This window comes from Erythrolamprus reginae, chromosome 1, assembly GCF_031021105.1.
Source record: "Erythrolamprus reginae isolate rEryReg1 chromosome 1, rEryReg1.hap1, whole genome shotgun sequence".
NCBI lineage: Eukaryota > Metazoa > Chordata > Lepidosauria > Squamata > Dipsadidae > Erythrolamprus > Erythrolamprus reginae.
The window spans coordinates 134,377,331-134,397,207 of NC_091950.1; the positions used below are offsets into that span (position 1 = coordinate 134,377,331).

General features: G+C 39.8%; 2 protein-coding genes across 2 annotated transcripts in view; both read right to left on the reverse strand.

Moving 5' to 3' along the window:
- Positions 1–11,594, reverse strand: part of LOC139174833 (malignant fibrous histiocytoma-amplified sequence 1 homolog) — a 28,365-nt gene extending 16,771 nt beyond the window's left edge. The window contains exons 1-4 of the mRNA XM_070765474.1: positions 11,534–11,594; positions 8,328–9,195; positions 3,345–3,636; positions 1,006–1,195 (exon numbers count right to left, since the gene is read on the reverse strand). Of these exons, the coding sequence (XP_070621575.1) occupies positions 1,006–1,195; positions 3,345–3,636; positions 8,328–9,195; positions 11,534–11,552 (1,369 nt within the window). The 5' untranslated portion in view covers positions 11,553–11,594. The remainder of the gene's footprint in view (positions 1–1,005; positions 1,196–3,344; positions 3,637–8,327; positions 9,196–11,533) is intronic.
- Positions 11,595–16,906: 5,312 nt separating this feature from the next.
- The window catches only part of PHRF1 (PHD and ring finger domains 1), a 39,788-nt gene continuing 36,817 nt past the window's right edge, over positions 16,907–19,877 (reverse strand). The window contains 3 exon segments of the mRNA XM_070765556.1: positions 16,907–17,803; positions 17,805–17,897; positions 18,795–18,923. Of these exon segments, the coding sequence (XP_070621657.1) occupies positions 17,756–17,803; positions 17,805–17,897; positions 18,795–18,923 (270 nt within the window). The 3' untranslated portion in view covers positions 16,907–17,755.

Genomic DNA, 19,877 nt, shown 5'->3' on the forward strand with positions numbered 1-19,877 from the left:
TCTCTTTCTAATGGTCCATATCTTTGAGCTCAGGCAATTAACCTTTTCATCCAATAGGCTTATAATTAATTAATTAATTAATCAATCAATCAATCAAAACATTGATTTATGTGGATGTTTATGTTTTTAAATAAATACTTTCCCTAAATAAACAGGAAATGTAGCATCCAAATAAACTTCACTTGCACAAAGAGGAGACATGCACCAGAAGGCCTATTGCATCGGTGGCTCTAGATCAGGGGTCTCCAACCTTGGCAACTTTAAGCCTGGTGGACTTCAACTCCTAGAATTCCACAGTCAGCTTTGCTGGCTGTGGAATTCTGGGAGTTGAAGTCCACCAGGCTTAAAGTCAGCTTTGCTGGCTGTGGGATTCTGGGAGTTGAAGTCCACCAGGCTTAAAGTCAGCTTTGCTGGCTGTGGAATTCTGGGAGTTGAAGTCCACCACGCTTAAAATCAGCTTTGCTGGCTGTGGAATTCTGGGAGTTGAAGTCCACCAGGCTTAAAGTCAGCTTTGCTGGCTGTGGGATTCTGGGAGTTGAAGTCCACCAGGCTTAAAGTCAGCTTTGCTGGCTGTGGAATTCTGGGAGTTGAAGTCCACCAGGCTTAAAGTCAGCTTTTCTGGCTGTGGAATTCTAGGAGTTGAAGTCCACCAGGCTTAAAGTCAGCTTTGCTGGCTGTGGAATTCTGGGAGTTGAGGTCCACCAGGCTTAAAGTCAGCTTTGCTGGCTGTGGAATTCTGGAAGTTTGAAGTCCACCAGGCTTAAAGTTGCCAAGGTTGGAGACCCCTGATCTAGATACCCAAATGAACTCAGAGTTTTAATTTAGGCACAATTTAAGAAGTGGGCCCCAAATAATTATTTTGAGCTAGTTGTGGCTATACAGCTGTGGTGCAATACACCTGTTCCATTGCCCATGTTCCCAAAGGGATTGCTCCCACTTAATGACACCACAGCAAAGAAAGGAAAGAAGAAATCTATAAAAATGCAGCTAATAATATTTACTTGCCATGTTCAGTCATCTCTTCGTTATTTTGCATCATATCCGCAATTGCTGCTTCTACTTGTTTATAGATAGGGGGGAGCACTTGGATGACATTGGGGAAGAGCTCTTCATTCTTGACATGCTCCAAAATGGTTTCTTCCAGTTTTTTAATGTCCAGGTAATCCATACAGTTGACAGGAACAAGCTCTAGAATCTAGAACAGGAAATGCTTAGAGACAAAGAGAACTTCACACAAGCAAGCAGAGAAAAGGGGAAATACTAACATACTACTTGGTGTTACATAGAAACATAGAAGTCTGACGGCAGAAAAAGACCTCATGGTCCATCTAGTCTGCCCTTATACTATTTTCTGTATTTTATCTTAGGATGGATATATGTTTATCCCAGGCATGTTTAAATTCAGTTACTGTGGATTTATCTACTACGTCTGCTGGACGTTTGTTCCAAAGATCTACTACTCTTTCAGTAAAATAATATTTTCTCATGTTGTGTTTAGGGAAGGTGGAAGCTCAGTGGAGAATGGAGTGGAATAGGAGATATCATACATATTTACCCTATTTTTCAGAGTATAAGATGCACCACTAATGGGATCCTACGGCTAGGGTCAGGTACGCAGAACTGGTAGAAAAATTTTGAATTTTTTCCTTTCCTCCCCCCTTCTGATAATGTATATTTTTGTGTGCCTGTGTGTAATATGTATGTACACATATGCCATATATATCTAGAATTAAATTGTATATTTTGGATGTTCAGTAATAGTAAATAAATAGGGAAATTGTATCTCTCTGAGGTGGGGAGAGGCCAGGCACCCTAACCCTAATCATAACCAAAGCCCTTGATGTGAGTGATGTCAAGTGGGCCACCTTTAAGCCAGTCACATGACCTTTAAGCCACCCCCTGTCACAGATCATTAAGCCACTCCCACCTGGCCACATGTCTGGTAAGCCACACCCACAGAATAAGCCACGCCCACAGTGTGGTAGTAAAAATGTTTTGTAAGACTTCACTGCAGGCACCTTAGTTTTGGGGGCAGGAAAACAAGGGGGAAAATTCTGCCTCCCAGCAATTTGCCAAGCAGCAAACAGCACAGATGATATACACTGTTTGCTGTGTATTTCTGTGCATATGTGCCTGACCCATAGAAATAGCAAAGAATTGGAGAAATGTACATTATTAATGCCAGAAAGTTTTCTTAAATGTAATCACACTAAATCCTCCCAATTATTTAAATAGATCTATGCCAAACACGACTAAGTCAGGATTTAACTCAGCTGCCTTATCTTAATAGTACAACAGGACACTGTTACATTTCATACTATACTTGCACAGAAGTTGTTAAAATTGATGTGGCTTTCTGGAAGTATAGTTATTCTATATTTTTTTTAAAAAGATACAATAGCACTGGGCCTGTTCATATCAAGCATTTATTTTAAAAAGCTTGTTTATTTTGTTGGTGGTCTAGATCAATAATAAAGCAGTCTTAAAAAATAAGTCTAATAACTTGAACATTCTACAGACATTTATTTATTTATTTATTTATTTATTTATTTATTTAATTTTATTTTATTTTTATGCCACCCTTCTCCTTAGACTCAGGGCGGCTTACAACATGTTAGCAATTGCACTTTTTAACACAGCCAGCATATTGCCCCCACAATCTGGGTCCTAATTTTACCCACCTCGGAAGGATGGAAGGCTGAGTCAGCCTTGAGCCGGTGATGAGATTTGAACCGCTGACCTTCAGATCTACAGTCAGCTTCAGTGGCCTGCAGTACTGCACTCTACCTGCTGCGCCACCCCAGCTCCTCATTTATAGTTATTGACTCCTTACCTCCTTACAGCAACTGACTAGCACAAGAAAATAAAATTCTGCCTCTGCCTCTCCCTCCCAGCAATTTGCCTGCTTGCAGCTTTAATTTCAGTTTCAGTTTCGGCAGGCGGTCTGCCTGCAGCCTCAATCAGTTGAGGATTGGGAAGCTGATAATGAATTGCTTGACTTAACAGGCTCTGTTCTGTTTTCTGCAAGGAAGTAAATTGCTGGGAGACAGAGGCCAAAGGGTGGGGGTGGGGGTTGGCAGGCAGGGCTACATTTGGGGTATAAGATGTACCCAAATTTTCACCCTCTTTTGCGGGGTAAAAAGGTGCTTCTTATAGTCCCAAAAATACAGCATATAACTGTAACATTTCTTCCTCTCTCCTAATTGACTAGAGATTTGGACAAAAAAAAGAAGGGACCATGTCATCGCTGCTTTGGATTGCTTCCTAAGATATTTGTATAACTTTATTCCCGCAGTTTCTTGGTCAAGATCATTGTATATGAAATATATATGACTATTTCCTACCTTAAGGGTGCAATTTTCCATTTCTTTCACTCGAATCCATTGATCTTCATAGAACTCCGATTCCTCATTGTCTTCCAGGTTAGCAATAAGGTGACTTAGGTTGATCCGTCTCTCCTCCAGCATGGCCTGCATCTTGCACATGATATCCTTTTTCTTTACTTTAACCTCCTCTTCTGAACAAGCATCCACGTGAGTTCCCACAGGAAGGATGACAGAATTTGGCACTCGCATGAAAAGGTTGCTAATCCAAAATCCAACAAGATTCTTGAAGGAGTCGTTAGTAAGTTGATACCTGTGAAAAGAAAAGGGATGGATCACTGAGCCAACTGACCCTCCGAAGGGTTCATAAACTAGCTTATTTAAATGAAAATATTTTCAATACAAACAGTCCTCCTTTTACGACCACAAGTCCCTTGGGATTGGGCGGCATAGAAGTCAGATAGATAGATAGATAGATAGATAGATAGATAGATAGATAGATAGATAGATAGATAGATAGATAGATAGATAGAGATAGATCCTAAAAATCTGTTGCTAAGTGAGACAATGGTTAAGTGATTTTTGCCTGTTTGCCACTTTTCATGTCACCGTTGCTAAGTGAATACCTTCAGGTGTTAAGTTAGGAACACAGCTGTTAAGTGAATCTAGTTACCCAAATATTATATTGATATTGATTGTTTCCTGATTGCTTATTTGTACCCTATGACAATCATTAAGTGTTGCACCTCATGATTCTTGACAAATGTATTTTTTTTGCTATAGGTACACTGAGAGCATATGCACCAAAGACAAATTCCTTGTGTGTCCAATCACACTTGGCCAATAAAGAATTCTATTCTGTTCTGTTCTGTTCTACTCTACTCTGTTCTACTCTACTCTACTCTACTCTTTTCTATTCTACTCTACTATACTCTGTTCTACTCTACTCTACTCTATTCTATTCTACTCTACTCTGTTCTATTCTATTCTATTCTGTTCTACTCTACTCTATTCTATTCTACTCTACTCTGTTCTATTCTACTCTACTCTACTCTGTTCTACTCTATTCTATTCTACTCTGTTCTACTCTATTCTATTCTACTCTACTCTGTTCTACTCTACTCTACTCTGTTCTACTCTACTCTATTCTATTCTACTCTACTCTGTTCTACTCTACTCTATTCTATTCTACTCTGTTCTACTCTATTCTATTCTACTCTACTCTGTTCTACTCTACTCTATTCTATTCTACTCTACTCTGTTCTACTCTATTCTATTCTACTCTACTCTACTCTGTTCTACTCTACTCTACTCTGTTCTACTCTACTCTATTCTATTCTACTCTACTCTACTCTGTTCTACTCTATTCTATTCTACTGTACTCTGTTCTACTCTACTCTTTTCTATTCTACTCTACTCTGTTCTACTCTACTCTATTCTATGCTATTCAATTCTATTCTACTCTACTCTGTTCTATTCTATTCTATTCTATTCTACTCTACTCTGTTCTACTCTACTCTGTTCTACTCTACTCTACTCTACTCTACTCTACTCTACTCTACTCTATTCTATTTTATTCATTGATTTTGCCTGTCAGAAAGTCACAAAAGCGGATCATATGATCCCAGGCCATTGCAACCATCATAAATATGAGTCAGTTGCCAAGCATCTGAATTTTGATCACCTGACCATGGGGATTCTGCAACAGTCATAAGTGTGAAAAATGGTCATAACTCACTTTTTTTCAGTGCCGTTGTATCTTTGAATGGTCACTAAGCAAACTGTTGTAAATTGAGGATTACTTGTAGTCCCAATCATCATGTAATACTGGCAACTCACCTGGAGGTTTTTGTCCTTCCTCAGCTTCCTCATTAATGTTTTATACCAGTGATGGCATAGGTGCCACAGGAGGCACACAAAGCCATCTCAGAGGGCACGTGAGGCATTGCCCTATGTTAGCTCCAGTGTGCATGTGGACACTAGCCAGCTGATTTTTGGCCTTGGGGAAGGTTGTTTTGCCCTCCAGAAGCTTCAGGAAACTTCTCTGAAGGTTCCAGAGTGCAAAAAACAGCACAATGGTCAAACCGGAAGTCCATTTTTCCAAACTTCCGGTTTGCCCATTTTGCTGTTTTTTCATCATCCCAGGCTTCAGTGAAGCCTGTGCACATGTGGGGGGGATGGGGGGATTGTGCGCATGTGTAGGGGGCAGCAGCGGGTGCACATGTGTTGGGGGGATGAGTGTGGACACACACTCTTTTGGCATATGAATCAAAAAAGGTTCGCCATCACTGTTATATACTATTGCTTGTAAAATAGTGCAGAGCTCTTTAAGTAAAAATTCAAAGCAAGGCTTAACTAGCTTAAACAGCCATCTGCCAGGCCTTACCCATCAGTGACACTACAAGCAGTTCCTTTCTCCTGGAATAAAAAAAGGCTGGCCCGGAGCGTCAAACATATGATCTTGACATACTGCAAAATGATTTGAAGTGTAACATTATTTAATATATCCAAACCAACAAAAATGCACCATTTGAAAAAGAGGTGCAGAAAGTATGAAGTTTCTGTAACTAAATTTGAGAAATACTGTTGTGGCCCGCCCACGTCCTGCATGGCTGGTCATGGATGCTGAGGATCGAGAGATAGTTGTGGTCAGTGAAGGGCTACCAAAATTTTTACTACCACACTGTGGGCGTGGCGTATGCAGGACACCCTGCATTTTCTTTCAACATCTTTCGGTGCAAATTGGGTGCTCTGGGGTGGAGCTCCATTTTCACTACCCCACTGCGTCGTCGTCCCAGTCTGGGCATTTAGCCCACCCCTGGTTGTGGTGCATACCATAGGTCTGTGCACCTGGCACCCGAGTCTCATAGCAGGAGGTCAAGAGGATGTGGTGTCAGAGGCTGAAAGCCAACCTGGGACTTCTGCACCTCCCGAGGTGCACATGAGTGACTCAGGAGAAGAGGAGGAGCCTCTTCTTGATGCTGGGGCATGCAGGGCTGCTAGAAGGCAGGAGTGGCTAAACAAAAGGAGGTGTCTTTGTGAATAGATCTGTAGAACGTGATGGAAGACAACTTCTTTTTTTTCCAGTTGTGGCTAATGACATCTGAGCTGCCTGCCAAGCTATCCTAAGAGAAGGAGATCACTTTGATTAAAGTAATGATCTGCTTGTTTTGGTTTGTGCTTGGACTCTGGCCAGTTGTTAAGACTCTAGTGAGCAGCTGGCTTGCCGGCAAACTTGTTTCTGATTTCCTGAGCTTTTAAAAAACCAAACCCCAATACTAAGGAAATATTAAGTGTAACAGTTTGATGTTTTAAATCAGCGTGTGTGTGCATATTTCTTGGGGGCTCGTCGCTGGGACAGAACAAATACATTCTGCGGATGCTCAATTATTTTTAAACTTTAGACAAAAACAACAGGGAATTAATTTTTTGATTGCTATATTCTGGCTTGCTGAGAATTCAGCTCAGATATCCACTGTTGAAAATTCAAAACACTGGGCAGGACTGGTTAAGAGGATAATGGTAAAGTTCCTTCTGGGTCAAAAAATCTTACAAGAATTGATTTTTAGTATAAAAATTGTGTATTTTCTTCAGAAATCGTGCAGTGCAACCCTATGCTGGTTTATTGGAAATGAGTTCAGATGGACTGACATGACATTTAGCCTTAGATGCCCCACTTATCAGATAGCAATGAAAGGGGAGAAAAAGGGTGATTGTTGCCTCCATAATATCACCACCAAGAATCAGCCAAAGCTTTAAGTATTTAAAGATGACTCATTTAGAACCAGGTGTGCATATTTAGATCTATCTGTTCCGCTTAAATTAAAGGGAACTGTCACTGGAAAAACATTTCATGCTACTTGGCATTAGGGCCAGGATGTTAGATGAGCCTGCTTGATGGTGTTAAGAATATAAATATGATTGCTGTTCGGCCTTGATTACTGTACTTTTTGGAGTATAAGACGCACCTTTTTCCTCCCTAAAAGAGGCTGAAAATTCCCGTGCATTTTATACTCTGAATGCAGCTTTTTTTCCCCCCAGCCCTAACTAGGTGCTAACGATCTTCCCAGCTCTTATCTTGCAGGTTTTTTCATTGTTACAGTCTGGGAAGAATGTTTTCCAACCTCTAAGTCTTTGCAGAGTTTTTTTCATTACTCTAACTTGCTCCAAATGTTTCTTTCCAACTCTAACCAGGTGCTAACTATGTTCCCAGCTCTTATCTGCTTGCAAGATCTTTCACTGCTACTCTCTGTGAATAATGTTTTCCAAAACCTGTCTTCGTAGGGTTTTTTTTAATTGTTCTACTTGCTGAGAATAAGTTTCTTTCCAGCCCTAACCAGGTTCTAACAATGTTCCCAGCTCTTACCGGCTTGCAAGATCTTTCATTGTAACTCTCTGCTAAGAATGTTTTCCAAGCCCTAAGTCTTTGCAAGGTTTTTTTTTTCACTGCTCTAACTTGCTCCAAATGCTTCTTTCCAGTCCTAACCAGGCGCCAACAACGTTCCCAGCTTTTACTGGCTTGCAAGGTCTTTCACTGTTATTCTCTGCAAAGTGTGTTTTCCAAGCCCTAAGTCTTTGCAGGTTTTTTCCCCATTGCTCTACTTGCTCAGAATTTTTCTTTCCAGCCCTAACAAAGTTCTAACAATGTTCCTAGCTCTTACTGGCTTGCAAGCTCTTTCATTGTTACTCTCTCCAATAAGGTTTTTTTAAAGCCGTAACCAGGGGATAAAATAATGTGCTGAAAGTGACCAGACTAAGGATGCTAGCCAGAAGAATATCTGGTAAGCATATGCTTTTCCCTATTTCCCTCCCACAAAACTAAGATGCGTCTTATACTCCAAAAAATACGGTATATTGCATCCTATCTTTGTATTTTTTTAAAATGCATTGGTTATTTTTTGGCTCATTGTCCTGAATTACAGTTTATAATTTGGTTGACCATATAAATCTCATTCATAACTACAGTACAATACATGTTGGCAAAGAAAGCTAGAGAACACTTACAGTTGCAGGTTAATGACCAAGATGACAAGGGCCTGTGAAGTAATGAACATATGGTGGGTCACATAGTATTCCAGCTGGCCAGCAAAATCCCAAAAGAGAAAGGTGAAGCCTTGGATATGGAACTCGCTTATTTCAATCCCGACGGTGCGGTCATCCTTGGTTAGTTGAACAACTTGTCTCTGCTTTAAGCTTCTGCATACTGTCGACTTTCCTGCTAAAGATGCCCCCAGAAACATTGTCTTGACACGCTTGTCCTCCTCAGCTTGACCGTTCTCTAGCTGTTTGAAGTAACTGACGATCTGTTTGATGCCCCCTGCGCACACTTCATCTGGGGGTTCCCTCAGGGAGTTCCCGTTTACTTTGAACATCTTCAGGGACAGCTGTGTGAACATTTCTTTAGGGAGCTGCTGCAAAAGGTTATTTTGCACGTAGAATTCTTGCAAGTTTTTCAACTCCAAGACGACTTGAGGGATGGCTTGAAATGCGTTTGTGGACAAGTTCAGATACTGGAGACAGTCCTGGCAGGACCGTAAATCCTTAGGAAGACTGTCTAAGTGGTTGTTGTTAAGTCGGAGGTGTTTTAACTTAGGGAGAGAAGAGAAGATCCCCTCTGGGATATCTCGGATTTGATTTTGATTGAGCTCGAGCTTCTCCAGGTGGATCAGGTGCCGGATTTCCACTGGAAAATCTGTTAAAGCATTTTTCGACAAAATCAATTTCTTCAGGTTGCAGAGGCTTGAAATCCCAGCGACATGTTTCAGCTTGTTCCGGTCCAAATTCAGGCTCTCTATACTGTTATTTGGTAGCAGTTCAAGTGGAAGAACTCGGAGTCTTAATCTGGAAAGGGTGACTTCGTTGACTTCTTGCCCTGGAGAACAAAGAACGTGAGATGATGTCATTAAGGGAGAAAAAAGATTGAAGGGTTTCTTGGTGCTCTCTGAACTTGGTCGTTCTCTTGCAAGACGTTTTCTTACCCAAACTAGGTAACGTCATCAGTGTCGGTGCTGAAATGTGCTCATTATTAGAAAAGATTTGTATTAGGGAAGCCCATGTTGATGATGTAGTGGCAATGGAGGAGGGAAAATAGTTAAACTTTCAAATTTTTTAAAATACGTGATTAAGTCAAATGTTACATAGAGCAGGCAGAGAAAGGGATGGGGAAAATAGAAATAATAGGAAGAAGAGCAAGAGGACAGTATAGTATTGGAAAAATGTATTATATGTAGCTTCAAACAGAATGGGGGGAAAGCTGTAGATAGAGATAATTTCAGATTACTCAGGACTGCCCCCAAAATTGGAGGGATAATATCAATAAAAATGGCTGATACTACCCATTTTAAAAATAGAGCATCTACCTTCAACTCAAGCCATTGCTTCAATCAAATGCAAATATTCCTTGTATTTTTTTTAAAAAATAATAACAATAGAAACATAGAAACATAGAAGACTGACGGCAGAAAAAGATCTCATGATCCATCTAGTCTGCCCTTATACTATTTTTGTATTTTATCTTAGGATGGATATATGTTTATCCCAGGCATGTTTAAATTCAGTTACTGTGGATTTACCAACCACGGCTGCTGGAAGTTAGTTCCAAGGATCTACTACTCTTTCAGTAAAATGTTGCTTTTGATCTTTCCCCCAACTAACTTCAGATTGTGTCCCCTTGTTCTTGTGTTCACTTTCCTATTAAAAACACTTCCCTCCTGAACCTTATTTAACCCTTTGACATATTTAAATGGTTCGATCATGTCCCCCCTTTTCCTTCTGTCCTCCAGACTATACAGATTGAGTTCATTAAGTCTTTCCTGATACGTTTTATGCTTAAGACCTTCCACCATTCTTGTAGCCTGTCTTTGGACCTGTTCAATTTTGTCAATATCTTTTTGTAGGTGAGGTCTCCAGAACTGAACACAGTATTCCAAATGTGATCTCACCAGCGCTCTATATAGCAGGATCACAATCTCTCTCTTCCTGCTTGTTATACCTCTAGCTATGCAGCCAAGCATCCTACTTGCTTTTCCTACCGCCCGACCACACTGCTCACCCATTTTGAGACTGTCAGAAATCACTACCCCTAAATCCTTCTCTTCTGAAGTTTTTGCTAACACAGAACTGCCAATACAATACTCAGATTGAGGATTCCTTTTCCCCAAGTGCATTATTTTACATTTGGAAACATTAAACTGCAGTTTCCATTGCTTTGACCACTTATCTAGTAAAGCTAAATCATTTACCATATTATAGACGCCTCCAGGAATATCAACCCTATTGCACACTTTAGAGTCATCGGCAAGGATAGGACCCAGAACAGACCCTTGTTGCACACCCCTTGTAACCTGTCTCTGCTCAGAATACTCGCCATTAACAATAACTCTCTGGTGTCTATGCTTCAGCCATCTGCAAATCCACTGAACTATCCAGGGATTAATTCCAATCTTCACTAATTTATCTATCAGCTCTTTATGTGGAACCGTATCAAACGCTTTGCTGAAGTCCAGATATGCAATATCCATGGCACCACCTTCATCCAACACCTTTGTGACATAGTCAAAGAAATCAATTAGATTAGTCAGACATGATTTGCCTTCAGTAAAGCCATCCTGATTTGGGTCCAATAAGTTATTGTTTTTTAGGTACTGATTTTTGAGTAGAGTCTCCATCATTTTAACTATAACAAACTAGATTATTTCTGTATAACAACACTGAAAATAATTTATTCTGTACTATGGACACAGAAATAATATCCCAAGTTCTGGCAATTCAAAATAGTATATTAAGTAGTTAACTTCCACATGGACAGTTAGCCATCTCACAATCGTATAAAATGTGAGGCAAAGGATTGACTTTGCTGGGATTCACACAGTCTCGTACCATAATTTAGCAGCCTGATTTCAAGAATGCAGATCAATGATAAGTATGTTATGAACAGGTCCCATTCAAGTTTTGATTCAATTGCTGCTTAGTACATGATGTAAATCATGATTTATGGCTTAGAAACTTGCATGAATCCAATTGGGAAAAAAAAATCACTTTTAAAAAAATAGTTGTATCGAAGTTGCTAAAGGGATGGGCAACCCTTTGCCCACATGTGTGCCCAAGTGGAAGTATCCAGGTAGTTTAAGGCTGCAGACAAGTAGAGCACCTCTCCCCTAATCTTCTCCACCATACATAGCAATTAATAGGAATTAAAGAGCGATACTTACTAGATCTGTGCTCAGACATATTTTGGCCTCTGCTTCTTATTTGTCAGTAGCAGCTGTGTCCTTGTCTTCTATTTTCAGTTCCTGAAATCGTTTCATTTTGAAAAGGCTTGGGTTCCCCCTCCTCCCTCTTCCTAAATTTGCATAGCCCCTCCCTTTTCTTTGTGCAACCCAAGGGAAATGAAAGAGGAAGAATGGGATTTACCATAAATAGATGGCTCTCTGATAATAAAATGCTCCCACCACTTCCGGAAAAATGATGTCTACAAACTAATGATGATGACGAGGATGATGATGATGATGATGATAATAATAATAATATTAATAATAATAATAATAGCAGCAATAACAACAATAATAATTAAAAACCCCAAAGATCTAAAAATCAAGCTGCAACGACTCTGGCATAAGCCAGTGATAGTGGCCTCAGTGGTCCTTGGCATGCTGGGCGCAGTGCCAAAAGATCTCAGTGGACATTTGAAAACCATCAGAATTGACAAAATCTCCATCTGTCAATTGCAGAAGGCCGCTTTAATGAGATTGGCACACATAATTCACTGCTACATCACGCAGTCCTAGGTGATTGGGAGGCGCCCGACTGGTGATGAAATACGAAATCCTGCATAGTGATCTTGTTTGCTGTGTTGTATTGTTGAATAATAATAATAATAATGACAATGATGCATCATTTCATATGTTCAGTTGCAACACTCTTCTTTCTTAAAGCTTTGGTGTCCTTTTGAATATCTAATCTTACCTTTCAGAGATCATCTGACCTAGGACAAGAATGGTAGAATTTAGTTTTACTTTGAACTTAGTAGTTGGTTTGAGAACACATCCCAGAAGACAGATTGTTTGTGTATTTGGAGAGGGATGATAAGGGTTTGTTAGGTGAATGCTTTTAGTGAGTGACAGATGATATTTCATGAAATTCTGTTTGGTATTCTCCACCTGCATTGTGACCATTGATTGCTGTATCAAAATTCTGAAATTCGTCAATCAGAAGACAAGGAATCTATTATGTGCAGTGGGGAGAAAGGACGATGAGAATAACATGTTGAAAGTAAGGTTCTTCTCATGTTAACTCCATTTTTTAGATGCCTACTTTAGAGGCATCATTTTAACATGAACGTGAACCGCCCAGATTCATTAGGGAGATGTGGGGGCATACAAAATGGAACTAAATAAATAAGTAAAATAAATAAAACAATATAAAAATTGATCCTACGAGCAGCATTGATATCTACTTACCTTCCCTACCGGTTCGGAAGTGTGCACTTTTCCATTCTCTGTGCATGCACAGAAGGCATTGTGCATGCAAAGGCTTTGCACATGCGCAGAGGGTTAAAAAGAGGGAAATGGTGACATCCAGGTGGGTAGGCGGAGCCTCGAGCTGCCACTGCTATCAATTTTCCAAACCATCAGCGCCCACCATTACCAGTATGCTCGATCTGGGCCGAACCGATAACATTTCACCCCTGCCTATAAGCATTTGCCAAGAATACTATCAGATGTGTTTCCAAGTAGGAATGGATAAAATGGCCAAACTAGATTTTTATTTTTATTAGCAGAAGTACCAACAAAAAATATTTTGAGTTCCAAATCTCAGTTAGGTAAGATGAGAACTTTCTGTAGGTGTCCATAATGTTTAGCAACTAGCTCATTTAGCTTCACTGAAATTGAGTCAATTGAGAAATGTCTAAATTTTACTAGTATATTTTAATACATGATTTAGGATTAAATTATATTTTACATGCTTGTGAGAGTTTTGTTATGTTTAATTAGTTGGGGATCTGGGGGGAAGGGGATGAGAATGAGAGCTCCAAATGGGACAACCATCGAGACCGCCTCCTACCACATAGCTCCCAGCGATCAGTAAGGGTCCACAGGGCTGGTCATCTCCGAGTCCCGAGAATTAAAGTGTCGGCTGACGGGTCCATGGGGAAGGGCCTTCTCTGTGGCTGCTCCGACTCTCTAAACCAGCTATCTCCTGAGATCCGGCCTCCCCCCATCCTACTGGCCTTCCGGAAAGCTGTAAAGACCTGGCTTTTCCAGCAGGACTGGGGCTGTTGATCCAATGGTGTACCATCGAGATTCAGTCAAAAATGGCATGTATGGTTTTTTTGACTGTGAGATTTAAATTGTTTTAAAAATGTTTTTAGAGGTTTTAATGCTATTTATATGTTTAATTTTTGTTGTGAGCCACCTAGAGTCCCTGGGGAGATAGGCAGCAATCAAATCAAATAAATAAATAAATAAATAACCAAGCAAAGAGGTAATCTCATTTCTGGTGACTGTAGCCTTCAAACTTAATGCTAGCAGTCAGTAGAAGACATTGCAATATGATCTTTGACTTCCTCCCTCCATCTTATTATCTATTGTCTATATCAGTGTTTCCCAACCTTGGCAATTTGAAGATATTTGGACTTCAACTCCCAGAATTCCCCAGACAGCGAATGCTGGCTGGGGAATTCTGGGAGTTGAAGTCCAAATATCTTCAAGTTGCCAAGGTTGGGAAACACTGCTCTATATCATATTTCTCCACTTGCAATTTTGTTAAGCGCAAACATTTTTTAAAACTTCCATTATCTTCTTCCATCGTGCAATAACCAGATTTGGGTCTAGGCAACCTAACTAGTCTAAGATGCCAAATTTTGGGGGACACCAAAATTGAAAAGGCTTCTAACAAACTGCAATAAAAAACCATTAAAAAGTAAAAAGCAGTAAACAGTACATTCAATGTCAGTGGATTTGCTCAAGGGGTAAACATAATTTAACAGAAAATTATAAGCTCAAAAATTAGGACGGTAGGGGGAATGCATTTTTCAAATTCCTAACAAAATCAGATGAACTAAACCAGGGGTAGGCAAAGTTGGCTCTTCTGACATGTGGACTTCAACTCCCAGAATCCCCGAGCTAGCATGATTGGCTCAGTAATTTTGGAAGTTGAAGTCCACAAGTCATATTAGAGCCAACTTTGCTTACCCCTGAACTAAACCAGAGGAGATACAAGAATATGTCTTTGCTTAGGGCACCAAAATGTGTAACATCTAGAGATGGTTTTCCAAGAGTCTCCACTTTTGGAAAGGTATTGTATATGATATAGACAGCCCTTCCTACAGTAATCCCCAATTTTTGAAATATCCCCTTCCCCCCCGTTTAGCATTTCAGACAGCCACTATCCTGCTTACATTTCAAAAGATGTAATAGTGTTCCAACATGTTTAAACCCATCCAATTATGGTGACTATCAGAGGTATTATTGATACCAATGATTTTTGGTTTCTATTGTCTTTATAGAACATTTTTAATTTAATATGATTTGATTACTTATTTGTACCCAGACTATCATCAAGTGTTGTACCTTATTATTCTTGATGAACATATCTTTTCTTTTACGTACACTGAGAGCATATGCACCAAGACAAATTCATTGTGCATCCAATAACATTTGGCCAAAAATCTATTCTATTCTATTCTACTCTACGGTTTCTTACTGTTGTCTGCCCAAAATCCTTTTGGATTGGAGTGGATTATTAATTTGATCCACTTTCTCATTAGATCAGTGTTTTTCAACCAGGGTTCCGCCAAAAATCTGACAACAGCAAAGGATTCCGATGAAGAAAAAAGGTTGAAAAACACTGCTCTAGCATATTATTCAGAGTGATTCTAGGATCACGATGGCAAACCTATGTCACATGTGCCACAGGTAGCATGTGGAGCCATATCAGAGGGCACATGAGATGTTGCCCTATGTCAGCTCCAGCACGTATGCTGGCCAGCTGGTTTTCAGCTTGGGGAAGGCCATTTTCCCCCTCAGGCTTCCCTGAAGCCTCCGGAGTGCGAAAAAGAGCCCAACGGCCAAACCAGAAGTTCAGATAAACAGACTTCAAGGTTGCCTGTTGGGCCGTTTTTCGCACTCTGGAGGCGTCAGGGAAGCCTCCTGAAATCTGGGGATGGTGAAAAACAGCCCAACCTGAAGCCTATGTACATGGGAGGGCAGTGGTGGTGGTGCACGTGCGTGGGGACAGCGTGGAGGTTGTGCGCATGCGTGAACGGAAGGCATGGGTGTGGCATGTGAGCCAAGAAAAGGTTCAACATCACTGTTCTACGATCTACATCCCTGGATAATAAAATGATCACTTGTGACAGTCCATTATGTTATCAAAAAGTGCTCAGCTACTTTTAAAAAAGCCCACAATGTTCAGTGGAGGGAGACAGAACATAACGGAAGAGGGAACAGGGGTAAACAAGCGCTCCTTTTTGCTTTTTAATGAACCAGTTTTGAATACGTTAACTGCCACAGGGATATATTTGTTATACATAAGGTTGCTTGGAAAAATAATTAATCAACTTCTGTCACTATACCTCAGTCTCCAGAATAACTTCCTATATAAAAAAGTAAATCTGATGCAGAATTCAATTCTAAATGAAAACCATGCCTGTGTTGCAATTTGATACATGTATTTGCACCATACCCCAATGTTAGTTTCCCCCCCTAGTTATGCATTTTATATTTCAATTTCCATGAGCAAGTAGATTTTTAATATCTCATTTGTTATAGTATATTATTTTTATCTACTTTATTATAGTTTGTAGTTTTAGTGGATTATCTGTGCTGTATTAACCAGAATGAATTTCCAGTTTAAAGCTTAATGAATTTCTGGTTAAAACTTAATAGTAATTTTTACTTCTTTTAAAAAGTCATATATTTCATAATTTATAAAAAGTAACTATAAGGATATATTATAAAACTATAACCTACCGCACGAATCCCAGCGACCGATAAGGTCCCACAGAGTTGGCCTTCTCCGGGTCCCGTCGACCAATGTCGTTTGGCGGGCCCCAGGGGAAGAGCCTTCTCTGTGGCAGCCCCGGCCCTCTGGAATCAACTCCCCCCAGAGATTAGAACTGCCCCCACACTCCTTATCTTTCGTAAATTACTCAAGACCCATCTATACCGCCAGGCACGGGGGAGCTAAGACACCTTTCCCCCAGGCTTTTTTAATATTTATGTTTGGGTATGTATATGTTGTTTGCTTTTTAAAATATGATAGAGTTTTATGTGCTTTTTAATATTAGATTTGTTTTCGCTGGAATATTGTTTTTATTATTGTTGTGAGCCGCCCCGAGTCTTCGGAGAGGGGCGGCATACAAATCTAATAAATTGAATTGAATTCTATTTTACTTATTTGTACTTTACAACTATAGATTTTTCTCTCTTTATGACTTCTAATTTTCCTTGTCTATAACGTTTTATTTAAATTTAATCTTTTAAAGACAGCTAAGTTCTTGAAAACCGTACCCACCTGACCTTGATTAACACTACAAATAAGGAATAAGACCAGAATCAACAAATAAACAAGTATGAATAAGAAACAATTCAAAATAATTTTATAAATTGTAAGATTTCTGCTGTATACATGGTCTGGTTGCATTCCATATGTTTGCTTTCCAAACTCTGGTCTTCTCCATCTCTCTTGTTCAAAGACAGCTTGTTGAATGCCAAGATGGACTCAAAATCAGCCTTCAGTACATTATTCACAGGAAGCATGACACTATTCAGTTCACTGCCACACTGTCCCAGACACCCCAAATAAAGTTCCTCCTCGTGACATTGTTAACAGAATGTAAATAATCACCATCTCCATAGCAGGATTTTCAGGGGGGAAATGTATAAAGGTTAACATATATCTGTGTGTCCCATCTGACTGAACAAGTCCAATATTTCTTTCATAGGACAGGCAAAAAAATACCACGGTTCAAGTATGAAACCAATTTTTGAGCATCACAAAAGAATCTGTATATTTCATAAATAAGAACAACAATGGGAGGAGCACACATTGTCGTATGCCAGATATAAAAGTGTCTGTTTTAAACTCTGGTGAATGGGGCAGAAATTTTAAAAAAAACAAAAACACCCAAAACACAAAAAACTGAGGCTGAAGTAAAACCATGACAAATAGTTAGGCCATCCCCACCATATACACACACACACAAGTCTTGTTTCCTCAGAGGTGAACAAGCTCAAGGGTCAGCGATCGACTCCAAGAAGACAGGCTCCTATGTGAAAATGTGCCCAGCTGAAAGAAGATCTGATGCATCCAGTTTCCAGGGTGAGGGCGAGAAGGGATTGCAACATGCAATGGTGCATTTCTGCCTCCCTCGAAGGGAAGGAAAACACTGTCATCCGGAGAAGCTTTTCTGCTTCCCCCACGGTTGCTTCTCATTTCTTGGTTGAGTCATGAGGCTCTTCTTCAGCATCAGTCTTTTTTGTGTTTCCTGATATGTTTGTATTTCTCCACGTACGCCTTCACGAGATTAGCCACCTTCATGGGGTTGATTTCACCGCTTTTGCTGTGGCAGATCTGAAGAGAGATCCAGAGGGTCGGTTAGTTACAGGAATTAATGCAAACAGCACTTTAGAAACATAGAAACATAGAAGTCTGACGGCAGAAAAAGACCTCCTGGTCCATCTAGTCTGCCCTTATACTATTTTCTGTATTTTATCTTAGGATGGATATATGTTTATCCCAGGCATGTTTAAATTCAGTTACTGTGGATTTATCTACCACGTCTGCTGGAAGTTTGTTCCAAGGATCTACTACTCTTTCAGTAAAATAATATTTTCTCATGTTGCTTTCGATCTCTCCCCCAACTAACTTCAGATTGTGTCCCCTTGTTCTTGTGCTCACTTTCCTATTAAAAACACTTCCCTTCTGGACCTTATTTAACTCTTTAACATATTTAAATGGTTCGATCATGTCCCCCCTTTTCCTTCTGTCCTCCAGACTATACAGATTGAGTTCATTAAGTCTTTCCTGATACGTTTTATGCTTAAGACCTTCCACCATTCTTGTAGCCCGTCTTTGGACCCGCTCAATTCACTTTAAAGATTGACTTGCAGGATATTACTGTGTCAGCTGCTAAAAACCAGGCAAAACAACTATACTCAAGAGTTAACAACAACAACAACAACAGAGTTGAAAGGGACCTTGTCAGTCTTCTAGTCCAGTGTTTCCCAACCTTGGCAACTTGAAGATATTTGGATTTCAACTCCCAGAATGCTGGCTGGGGAATTCTGGGAGTTGAAGTCCAGATATCTTCAAGTTGCCAAGGTTGGGAAACACTGTTCTAGTCCAACCCCCTGCTTAGGCAGGAAAGTAACTGGCTAACTTACCTTCCTTTCCTGTCTTCTCTTTTGTTGACACACACTAAAACAGCCACCCTAAAAGAAGAAAATGTAACAATTCCCCAGTTCCAACCTTTTGCACAGCTTTCCGAAGAATATCCTTGTATTCCTCCTTTGTAATCTCCCTCTTCTGGTAAAAGGGTTTAATTGCGAGTTTCACTTCTTCCACCGCCCTCTCTTGCACGTGAAGCTTCTTCATGTACTGCGAGGACAGACAGAAGGGCAATTCAGTGATCTCTGGGCAACATTCAGTCAAAACATCTTCTGTTACTGTTCTGCCCCCGGCTAAGAACATAGCAAAATACATAGCAGGCTTTAAGCATTCTGAGAAAAAGACCAGAACGGAAGGGAAGGATGCAAAGAGAGAAAAATATTTTTATTTTAAATATACAGAAAATTGGATTAGCAAACTAGGAAGACATGGTAATGGGAAGACATTTTAAAATGCTGGAATCATTTACTTTAAAAACTTATCCTGCTTCTTGATATACAATTTATTTGTATTGACGATTGATTAGTGGCAATACTGAAATTTAAGTTGAGAGCACACTGCTGATGAAAGGAAAATATACAATTCTGGGAATACTTATATCAAGGACTGTGAAATTACTTACTGGATTATTCCTAACTACCCCATGACTATTGAAGACTCAAATAAGAAAACAAGGAAGGTATTTAATTAAAGGGACCCCTGCATGTTATGCTAGAAGATGGAATCTATAAAGGGGATGCAAATGCTAAGAGGCTTTTAATAATCTCTGGGACTATGGAACTGACTGTTTACTATGGGATATAAAGAACTATGTTTAGTGCATTTCTTGAAGGGCAACGTTAGGACTGAATAAATGGTTATTGGGACTGCTGGACAAAAGTTGATTTAAAAAAAATAAGATGCTTTATAAAGAAGAAATGAGTGCAACTTTGAATGAGATGGCGTTGCTTTTTCAAAATACACAGAACATCATGGAGAAAGGATTTAAGGAGACTATGGAAAAAATGAAAAATACTATACAAGGAATGATGAATAAAGACCAAGATGCTCAGCAAAATGGGGGGGGGGGGGGCAACAGAAGGAATGGAGGAAAAGACTGGACCTAAAAACCAGCGAACAAAAGACGATGACAAGAAAGATATAATAATGAAAATAACAGTGATT